General features: G+C 37.4%; 1 protein-coding gene across 1 annotated transcript in view; it reads right to left on the reverse strand.

The window, feature by feature from the left end:
* Window positions 1-9,495, reverse strand: part of SMC3 (structural maintenance of chromosomes 3) — a 30,227-nt gene extending 20,732 nt beyond the window's left edge. The window contains exons 1-5 of the mRNA XM_010969786.3: window positions 9,340-9,495; window positions 8,206-8,281; window positions 3,144-3,182; window positions 1,680-1,747; window positions 246-317 (exon numbers count right to left, since the gene is read on the reverse strand). Of these exons, the coding sequence (XP_010968088.1) occupies window positions 246-317; window positions 1,680-1,747; window positions 3,144-3,182; window positions 8,206-8,281; window positions 9,340-9,354 (270 nt within the window). The 5' untranslated portion in view covers window positions 9,355-9,495. The remainder of the gene's footprint in view (window positions 1-245; window positions 318-1,679; window positions 1,748-3,143; window positions 3,183-8,205; window positions 8,282-9,339) is intronic.
* Window positions 9,496-12,001: the final 2,506 nt, after the last annotated feature.

Below are 12,001 nucleotides of genomic sequence, written 5' to 3' on the forward strand. Positions count from 1 at the left end.
ATGCCATGAATACTCAATTCTATGACAAAAATATTCTTTCCACAATACTTTGCATATTCTCATTTCTTTACCAGAATATTCATTATAACTTTAAGACAAAATTACCATGTAAGCCGTATAGCTATTTTAGTATAAATTATAAAAGCCTAAGTACAGCTATAAATAAATGTTTCAAAGCAGGAAAAAAATCAGCTGCACCACTAAACTCTCAACATTATTACTGAAAAGAAAAAGCAGTTACTCACTGGCAACCGGTTGTCTGAATTGTCAAAAATAATCTCCACAAAAGCAGAAATAACACGAGGACCAGTACCCTCCTAAAACATGAGAAAAATAAATGTGTCATTTAAGTGGTATTTTCATATTCTTTACCTATTTTTAAAGTTAAGTCCACAGTAACAAGTCTGATTCAACAGAGAAAAATTTGTCATACTAGTATACATTCTTTTGGCAAAACAGCAGACACTAGATTAGGATAACACTATGCAATCAATAATATTTGATTCTGAATTTAAAAAATGAGAACTATACAAGTGATATCAACGTTAGATGTACTTAGGTCTTGTTCTGCAGACCACTGTATTAGAACACAAGACTCCACAGCACCCAATTCTACCTATTTGCTAATATAAAAAACATTCTGAGGCTTTTCTCTTATAGACCCATCTTAATGCTAGAAAGAAACCCTAACAAATCATATAATTGCTGAAACTGTCTTTTTAAACTACAAAACTCTATGTAGTTTTAAATCTGCTGTGAAAACATATACATTTAATATGTGTCACATTTGACCAATGTGTGACACAACTTACACACCAAGCCCAAATAATTTCTAGATTTTGAAAAATGTTATTATGTAGTAGTTCAATACAATGAAGAATGATACTTAAAGAAATTACTCTTTCCATGCCAATCTGAGAAATCTAAAAGGAGATTTTTCTATAGGGAATCAATCCTGATTACTGGACTAAAAATTCAAATCTAAGAGTGGTGGGAAAAACGAAGATAATGCTTAAAAAAAGAACTTTCTAAGTGTAAGAGACATTTCTGAAATACATTGAGGAATCTCACTGTCTGGGCTTAATTACGAGCCATATTTAAACCTAAGAAAGATAAACTCTATCATTTTATCATAGCTTTTTATAATTTCTTATCCTAAAACTAGTTTATCTTTCATAATTATCTAATGATAAAGTCTACTAACTTTCACTACTACAAATATACTGTCTTTCATATGGAAAATGATGTAACCATTTAAGTACAAATATGGCTAAAAATAACTTTATGTTAATTAGTTTGTAATGCTTGCTTTTCTATGCTGCCAATTAACTTCTGATTCTGAGTCTCAAAGTTTCTAATCCCCAACCTAACTCTTCTTTCTCCTCAGCAAACCTGCTTCTAGTACCTGACCAGCCCATACTCTTAATAATGAATTTATATTTATATGGAAGACATATACATCTATAGGGAAATCCTACAAATTTCTTACCATTATATAAAAAGTAAGCCTTTATCCTGCATTAATATAGTATGATAAATTTCAAAGCAGAACACACGTAAGAGATAGACTGTCATGTTCACAACTTAATCTGAAACTTGAACAAATAATTTTACCAGAACTGACAATGTATTTTCAGAAGTATATACTATCAATAACATCTTAGAGCAGTCTCACTCACATGCAACAAAGCCAATCGCTGTTCTGGACGAAGATGACTAAATTCATCACTGAGAACAAACTGAATTGCTAGAAATACAAAAACAATTATTAGTACAATTTAAAAAAGTATTTATGCCTTTTTCATAATTTCCCATACCTTCACAGAATATAGTATATCAGGTAATGAACAATGCAGATGAAGTAGATTACCTGTTCCATATAGAAAAAAGAATGCAGAAAATTTGCCTGTACTTTAGACTAATCAGCTAAGAAATGATATTAGAAAACTCTTATTTCCACTGAAACATTTAAGGTAAGAAAATAAAAAAAAAACAAAACCAAAACACTGAGTTACATGAAGAGACAAGCAGTACTAAGGTCTACCTTTTGGTCAAAGTATACACTGGTTAGGTTTCACACCGTATTTGCTTTTACCCACTACACATAAATGATATGAATTAAAATATTTAACAAAATAGGATATATTCCTATAATATCCTTAATTGGATACTTCATCAAAAGAAACAGAACTAAGTAGGAGTACTGGACAATGTTTCAGATTTCCACTTTCTCCTGCAGAATTTACACTACCTGTCTTCTGTAAGCAGCAGCCATTCCTACTTTCATATAGAGTGCCTAAGTGGACAACCGTGCCCTAGAAGAGGAACTCTTTACTCAACTGTTCTATTTCCAGTCCACCCAAGAGACCTTTGATACTTTAAGAGTGTGTGTATATGAATGTGTTTGCTGAGGGTGGAGGTGGGGATTGGTTTTCTTTTATTATCACCTTGGAGGGGACAAATTCAAGCTGCCCTCATCACCCCCAGAGATTATGAAATACTTCCACTCCAATCCTACTGTCTCACTATTCCCAAATTACAATCACTGATGGGGTACAGAGGATCCTTTTGATCTGTGAGCACATAAGGAATAGAACCCTTGCTATTACTAAACCCCGCTTTCCCTCAAGCACTACTCAACTAAGAGGTTCAAAATTTTTTCAACCTACTCCTTCTATGGTCCAATACTGTTAAAATATTTTTTCTCCCCAAAGGATTTGTTAAGAGGCATTTCTATTCTTAAATGCATTTTATCTTTAAAGACAATTTTCAAAGCCCTATTTACTATCTTCAAACTGACAACGGTCTCCATGGAGTCTATAAAGTTTTTATACTCCTTCATCTTTTATTAAAATAATTGATTTAAATAAAGCCAATAAGCCATTTTCCAAAATAATATTAACTATTCCCCTCCCCTCCACTCCCATCTGTTCGCATTTACAACATTTATATACTGCACTCAAGTTTAGAAAGTACTTCCATATGTATTATTTCATTTGATTCTTACACTCTAAATCCTCTCCATTAAATTGCAACCCTGTTTGAAGAAGTATTTCTTGTGCTTCATGCAGACACAACCTCAGATAAACTGCCTTAAGATATCTAGGGCTTACTATATTTAGAATTCAAAAAACAATACCTACCATAAAAAAAGTTACTTTTTCCAGATCCATTTCTGCCCACTATAAAATATCCAAAAGTACATGTTATTTTATATAAAAAACAATAAAATAAAACTTTACTGAAAGTATTAAAAAAAAAAATCCAGTTTTCTAACATAACATCTTAAAAACTGAAATTAAATACAACAGAACAGTGAACAAAAAAACATAGACAGCTTTAATTAGTAAATGAGTACAATTTTTATATAGACTTCAGATAGCCTTTTTCTTAAAGAAATTTATTATCCTTCTGTTCTTTCCCAATAGTTTAGTTAATAGGTATAACTATACTACCTGGTTTTCATAATTTATAATCACTACAATGAACATGTAATTCTATATTAATTGTATATAGTATTTTTAACAATTTAAAGATTCGTATATGCTAAAATTTTAAAATACTTAAATAACCATTTTAAATTCGCATACCATTTCCATGTTAAAATGTTTCTGATCAGCCCTATACATCATGTATAGTCTCTTATAATCACAAAAATATAGACAACTATAAGGCACTTGTTTTTACTATGTGAATTCAGAAATAAACAATTCTATACATAAAAGGATATCAGATGTTTCAGATTTAATGAATTCATTTGAACTTTCTCATTTAGCAAAAATTTCATTGTTGAGTAATGAATAACCATGCCAATCTCTCTCAGTCTTGGCCAATATCCTTAACAAATTAGCCCCAAAGCTATCACCTTTAATCCAAAGTAAATTCTAAAGAGATGAAACAGTAATCAAGTGCTTTAAAAAAAAAAAAAAGGGGGGATATACAGACAAAGAGGCCAGCTTGAAGGGGGCTTCCACTGGCTAAATTTAGGACAATCTGAGCACTAAAATAATTAGATGAATTATAAATTAGTGCTGGGGGTGGATAATCCATGCATCCATCCTAATAATAAAAAGATAAACAAACAGCCAAGGAGGGATAGCTCTTGCTTACAGTAGAATACCAAGTGATAAATGTGAAAGGAGTGCTGGAATGGAAAATTATCATTCTGTAACTATCAGAATAAAGGCAAGAGTTATCAATGGATGCTAAACCTAGGGAGGAATTTTAATAAGGAGCACAATATTTGCATGGTCCAAAAGTGTCTCCCTATCCACATATTTACTAATTGCAAGGGAAAAAAACACTAACTATACAGTGGAAAAATTGGACACAACCTTTACTGGCTGATCAGAAGTAACATCATCAATAAGAAGTAGATGGATATCATCTGCCTCCAAATGTAAAACTCTGACAAGGACACATCATTTACATAATATTTTCCAAAAATAACATTATAAAAGACAAAAGAAAAAGAAAGGCTATGGAAATGACCCAGATTAAAGGAGATTAAAGAGACAAGACAACTAAATGCAATACCTAATCCTAAATTAGATCCTGTATTAATGGAGAAAAATGCTCCAAAGAACATTTCTGGGTCAATGAACATAACTGGAAAATAAATAACAGATTATTTTCTTGGATGTTAAATTTACTGAAATTGATAACTATAATGTAATTATAAAAAATATCTCATTCTTAGAAAGTACACATTGAAGTCATAAGTAAAGGAACACGATGTACATAACTAACTCTAAAAAAAGTGAGAGTGAGTGCAAATGATAAAGCAAGTGGGGAAATGTTAATAGTAAGTAGATATGTATAAAAGATATGGGTATTCTCTGTACTGTTCTTATCCATGCAACTGTTCTGTAAACTTAAAATTATCACTAAATAAAAGTTTAAAAACATAATTTATCATTAAAAGAATGATGGAAATAGTTCAAACCATAATCCACTCATAAATAACTGAAAAATTTATAATTTCCCTTTAAGAATTACTCCTACCCACATAGTGGAATACTACATAGCAATTTTAAGGATGTTGAATATTTAATGATAAAGATAGTCAAGTTTATTCTGAAGGGGGAAAAAAATAGCTGATTATCAACAGATTAGTACAAATCAATTTTTATTTAAAAAGGCATACTTATATTGATGTACACAAAAACTGGAGAATTATTGAGATAGACCCAGTTTATACATGTCCCCAGATTCACCTACCCCAACCCAGGCTTTGGCTGCCTGTCAATATAGAGGCTGGTCTCCCAATACCTCAGGTTGTTTCAGCCTATCCTGGGGTGCATTCAGATCTGTGAAAATCCAAATAAGATTATAGTTTCCCAGCCACTTCTAGGGGGTTAGTCCCCAGAGTAACACAATTCAAAAGCATGGGAGAAACCAATGCCCTATGTGGTAAATGTTCACCAAAGAGAGACAAGGACCAGAATATAAAACCCTCTCCATTCCTCTCCCATTTGAGCTTTCAAGGGTGTGGTGGGTTCACAAAGTCTGTCTGGACGTTACTCAGTGTGACCACAAACCAGCTGTATCTTCTTTATAAAGCTATGACTTTCCCCTCACCCTTGCCCTCAGACTGCACCCTCCTATTAAAGCTGTAGCAGCTAAACAGGCCTCGGGCTCTGTTTTCTAGGAAACTAGGGCTAATACAAGTTAATATTAAGAATGGGTATCTCTGAGTATTTTAATTTTTGTTCCTTTTACGTTTTATGCTCTTCCATAAAGTTCTATAACTTCGTATTTATTTCTTTTGCTCGAAGACTAGAAAAAAGGTAACTTTAAAAAAGTATATGGGCCCACTGTGGCCTATAGCAAGTGTAACTTTTCCCTTGTTATTCACCTGGGTGGTCACATAGGCACCCCTCATCTGACTGGCCCACTGTTGTCTATGGCAGCGTACCCCTAATAAACTTCTTTTCTAGTCTCGTACTTTATGTCTGGTAAATTGTTTTACCAATCCTTATGTCACTGGCTCACCGACCAGCCGCCTTGTTGTGCCCACAACAGTTTTGACACTTAAATATCATTCAAACATCCAAATATCAGCACATGAGATATCTGCCTTCAAATCTTATTTTTTTTTAAGGGTCAAAATCACTCAAAGTGGTACTCTTTCTCACGATATTTTTAGGATCAATCTCAGTCTATACTACTTTTGCTCTTTCTTACATGATTAAGGGACCTGTTTTTAAAACATGTTAAACTAATAAAATCATTTTATGTTTTGTTTTTCCGTTAAACAAAAGAAAGAACACAACTTCCTTTGTAACTGTGAATATTAACAATCCTAATGTTGCAACCAAAGTAGTAAAACAGCTAAAACAAAAATACTTGATAGGACCTACATAAATAATTTAACCATCCTAGGTAATAATGGCCATCATTTTACAGCTTATTTATAAAATGACAGTCAGTCCTCTCAATCGCAAATCCCCTGGGTTCCATACCCGGGATTTAATCAACCAAAGACTGAAAATATTTGGGGGGAGGGGGAGATTTCCAGAAAGTTCCAAAAAGCAAAACTGGAACACTGTGCCAGACACAAGTGGGCAACATTTACATTGTACTTGTAACTATTTACATATCATTTATGTAGTATTATCAGCCATCTAGAGACATGCTCAGGTTATACGCAAAAGACTAAGCTTTTATAACAAGTTTTATACAAGGGAATGAGCATTCCCCAGATACCCAGGGACACTTGTATACAACTGATACATTAAGATATTTATCCACTTTTAACTTGTAAGTTAAGGAAATAATATAAATCTATTAATTATTCATTTTTCTTCATTTCTAAAGATTTTCTTCTTGATAAAAAAGAAAACTCCAGTACAATCAAGCTACCTAACGGCACACCAATTCAATTAATGATTCTTAAGTAGGTAAGGCAAGGGAAAAGTGTTTTCTTTATTCCCAACTACAAGGTTGCAACTGATGTACAGATGGCAGGTTTTTTTCTTGCCCTCAATTTAAAATTTTTATTATTTATTTCATAACAAAGTACACCTCTGGAAAGTTCTCTGGGACCATCAGCATTCAGTGTTCAGCTTTTACTGATTTCTGTATGAATCTCACCTCACCCCATGCCATGGACTGGATTGTGTTCCACCCCCCAAATTCTTATGTTGAAGCCCTAAACTCCTATGTGAAGCTTTTTAGAGATGGGGGCCTTTGAGAGGTAACAAACAGGAGGTTAGGAGGGTGGGGCTCCAGGGTGGGATTAATGCTCTCATAAGAGGGAAAGGAAGAGGCTCAAACAAAGGTCTTGTGTGCATGATGGAGAGGGAGGCCTCCAGAATAGTGAAAAAATAAATCCCTGTTGTTTAAGCCACCTAGTCTGACATTTTGTTACAATAGACCTAGCTGACTAATACCAATATACCCTCTAAGGAGCACACTGTGCAGCATAACTCTATGTAAATAGCACATTCTATGCTTTTCTGATGTCTAGAAGCACTCGCTTCATCTATCCTTTAAAAACTCAGCAGAATGTCAGAAAACAATTTTACTGGTTGCATCAGCAAAATGGAAGCCCATAAATGAAATATTATATTGTAAGGCAATCACCACTACCCCCTTATCCTAACACAATTGCTTTCTCATTTAACCTTTCCAACAGCTGAGATGTGTATCATTATCTCCACTTTACAAATGAGAAAACTGAAGCACCTAAGGCAGTAAAGTTTGGAAAAGATTACATGGCAAAACTGGGATTTGAACCCCATTCCACTATGCTCGTTTATGCTCTTCCCACCAAGCTGTGTGGTCTGTCCTTAGACATTATGATAGGACAAAAAAATCTGAGAACAATCTAATTTGTGAATAAAAAATGGTCATCTTTGAAATTAGGCAATAGTGACCATTTTAACTAGGAAATGGCATACCAAGAATAACTGAAGTGCTAAATTCAGTGTCATTCACTATAAACTTAGAGCTATTAAAACACATACAAGGCTACTCAAATAAAAATGAGTAATTTACGATTATCTTATCCAAGTATTTTAAATGTATAAAGCAAGCAATTTCATCAGTGCAGATAAAAGGCAGAAAAGTAATTTTATATAAAAAATACACATAAACTTATGTAATATTAAAAAACAATTCCTGTCTCCTTAAGCCTAAATACAGGCAGAATTTAAAAGGTTGCATAGACATAAGTCTGACTACTAAACCATGAACACTTACCAATAACATTATGTTTTGAACTGAAGGGGTCTACAATTGTTTGATCTCTGTAACTTCGAAAACCCTGGATAATAACCTAATAAATAAAAGAGACTTTTCAGAACACACCCAAAAATAAATAACTTCCAAACTAACATTTTCCTTTAGCACTCCTTCCTTTTCTGGTTTCTCATTTAATGCAAGATAAAAAAAGTGTCCACTTCATAGAAGAAAAACTTATTTTGGAAAGGGGTGACTAAAAAATCTTCTAAAACTAGCCCGTTTATCAACAACCATTGCCAGTGTTCCTTTTTTTTTTTTTTAGAAGTCCTAATTAGTAAGCTGTTAGGGAATTCTCAAAAATCAAGTACACTGTATATAACGTTCGTTGGAACACTAACCATTTCAGGGCTATAGTAAAAGTGTATTAAGTGTGCAGAATGGCCGCAGCTTTCCTGGGCGCCCCTTTCAGTCACCTCCGGCCAGCCAAAAAGAGCTGCCGTTCCAGGAGAGGAGTGCTTAGAGTCCCACACTTGGAGCACAGAAACTTCGCAAAGAGCGTGAATGGGCTCATCTTTGGGGCGGACTCCAGCGCGGGAAGACCATTTTGACAGACATAAACAACGGAACGAGGAGGCGCTACACACTGCTGGAAGGAGGAGCCCTTTCACTTCTCCGGTAAGTCAGAAAGGAGGCGGCCCCCGGTTAGGCTGACACCCCAGGCTGTATCCCCAGGGCGCCCCCGGGCCGGGGAGCCCCCTTATCCCGGCACACTCCACGCAGAAGGCCTGCACGAGGGTCCCCAGCCAGGCAGGCCAACGCCGCTTCTGCCCCGCCGGGCCCCCGCGCCTCCGGCCTCTCCTGCCTCGACCCACCCGGGAAGGCCCGGCCCCTCCAAAAGGTCCGCCCCGCCGGCCCCTCCACCCCTCTCCCCTCAGACTGGCGCCCTGCGGAGGTGCCCGGGTGCAGAGAGGCGTCCCAATTCTCTGCGGCGCCCGCGCTCGCGGGCCGGGGCCTCTCCCCTCCCCCACACCCCCGGCCAGCCCCGCGCCCACCCGGCGGCGAGAAGAGGCCGCGGGGCGCGCCGCGACACCCCTGCCTCAGGGAGCGGTCCTCGCGGGCCTGTGACGCGTGGAAGAGACGCATAGGCCTCACCTGCTTTATGTACATGGTTCCGCGCCCCTAGCCGGGAGAAGGCCTCCCCCGCGAGAAGCAACAGAGCGGCAGCGGGGTCAGGTGAGGCGCCTAGGAGACCCCTCCCCCCAAAGCGCCGCTCGCTCCCCTCCAGCCAAACAAAATGGCGGCGCCCGTGGAGGCGGAGTCCGCGCCTCGGACGGAACCACCCTCGCGGCCCCGAGGAGCGTAGGGGGAGTCAGGGGACGGTTTGCTCATTGTTTTGGGCGAAAGGAGCCCCTACGATGTCTTTAGGTGAATTTCACTTGATTCCTCAATTTTTACATGAACTTTTCCTGAGACTTAGTCTTAAGCTTCATTCAGAAAAGCCTTGATCGTGAGGTTGGCCCGTATTCCCTCCGAGTGCGGAGCCAATGGTTGCGGCCACAAGGTGGGGTAGGTTCGGCGCCAAAGCCAAGAGTGAGAGGCTAAGGGCCAGTAGTGGTGCGGGCCGGGAGTCACGTGGTCTCGGGCTGTTTAAAATTGCGGAGCCCGCGCGGGCGGCGTCTGTCTGCGAACCCGCGGAATGCTGGGCTTGCCGGAGGAATTTGGTGTGCGGAATCCCTGCTCCTCCATTATTTTCTCTCTGTTTAGGGACTATTAGAAATTTAGAACGGCCCCCACTGGCTCCGGACCGCGCACTCGCAGGACAGCCCCAGATGGACTTGATGCTCGAAAATTAGTTTTAATAATGTCATAATTAATACCCTGGGAGCTGTTACTGTTCTGCCATTTGCTATAAAGCTAGGCAGACTTGGACAACTGCAACAAAAAGATTTAGATAAGATTAATAGCTCCCTACACCCCTCCCCCCCGTTTTTAATAACAACCTAAAAGATAAACTAGGTGCTAGTGGTAGCCCTGGGTGTATCTGATCTGCTTTCAGTCGTAGGGGAAAAGCATTTGGTTAGAGATCGCAGCTCTGGACCGCTGTAAAAATACCTGCCATTCAATAGCATTCAAGTTGGTGGATCGTCGCCACCCTTCCCGCTGCCATGGGCAGTTCCATCCTTAATTATTCCTGCACTAAACTCTTTCTAATAGCCTCCTAACTTCTCTGTCAGCACCTCTTAGTGCTGGCAGAATTCTTTATCAAACCCCAATCAAATTCTATTCAGTCTTGGCTTAAAAAACAAGACTCTTTGAACGTTTCTCTGGGATTAGCATTTCCTTGCTGTTCATTCCTATTTGGATTAATTATTGGATTATTAATATTGAAGTTTTAAGCCTCCATTTACTAGCCTATAAAATGACGGTGATGGAACTACTTCATATTTAGAATTAAAAACCAATGTATAAGACAATTCAATTTACCTAAATTGTATAGGTATGTAGATGAAAGTATGGTCACCAGAACATTTATGATGGTCTTCGCAGTGATGAGATTCTTACTTTCTCAGACGTATTAAATGAATATTATACAGTTTGTATAATTTATACAGGCAAAAAAAAAAAAAAAGTAAAGATTGACAAAAACCTAAAATATAAAAAGGTGATTTTGAGAGTTTAACATGCCTGTCTTAATTATATTTATGTATTTATTGTCTGTCTCTACTACAATATAAATCTAACAGAAGGGATTTTATCTTGATTCTATTTCTTTAGTAACTTGTCCCTAGAAAGTACTTAATAATTACTTAATGAAAAATTCAGGAAAGCAAACTACTTATTACAGTTCCTGGCTCATTTATGCTCACTACTGGTACTTAAAGACTTCCCATGGCCCCATCTCACCCACCTCCCGTTATGGCAGTATCAAAACATAGACACACAACAATCATAATCCTTTACGTTTGTGTAACTTTTTACCAGGTTCAAAGGCTGTGAGTATGATCTCCCTTGCATTTTTCTCACTATGAAGTTGTGAGGAACAAGAGTGCTTATTACTTCACATTAGGCTAGAAGCTCAGGGGTCTTATGCTGACTCCATGTTACAAATTTTGCAACTTGGGGACACACCATTTTATTGCATGACCTTAGTTTTCCTGTAATTAAAATGGTAGCACTTTTGCCCTCCAGGTACAAAGACTGCTTCAACAGAGAGTAGTGAACAAGCAAACAAACAAAAAATAAATAAATTTTAAACAGCAACAGAAAAACCAGTGTTGTGCATGAATATGCTGGACTTCAGGAGTCCCTTGTCACATCCCAGCTCTTCCATTTGCTAATTATATGACCTGGGAAAGATTAATATTTTGGAACCCCTGTTTCCTCATCTGTAAAATGGGGGTGATAAAGTTACATACTAAAACTTCTGTGCAGATAAATTAAGATGATTTATGTGAAACAAGAGATAATATTAGCTATTCTGGTTCATAGTTGATATCCAAGCTCGTATCCAGCATGTCCCTGGGAAAAGACAACAAACAGTTAAACTGAAAGGTCAAAACACCAGAGGAGAACTGACCAATGTTTCTGGGACCCCCTCATCATTCACTGAATGGATGTTTACTGAGCATCTCTGGCATGAGTATGTCTTACCAGTGTCAGGAAGAAATAAAACTTTTCCTATACTCTCTTAAGAAATAGGGGATCTTGGAATTGAACAGATTAACAACAACAACAACAACAACAACAACAAACATTTCAATCACGTATGTACAGGAGTTCACAAAGAAATTTGATTCAAGGGGGTGGTTAGAAT

The sequence above is a fragment of the Camelus bactrianus genome, chromosome 11 (genome assembly GCF_048773025.1).
Source record: "Camelus bactrianus isolate YW-2024 breed Bactrian camel chromosome 11, ASM4877302v1, whole genome shotgun sequence".
In the NCBI taxonomy this organism is placed as follows: domain Eukaryota; kingdom Metazoa; phylum Chordata; class Mammalia; order Artiodactyla; family Camelidae; genus Camelus; species Camelus bactrianus.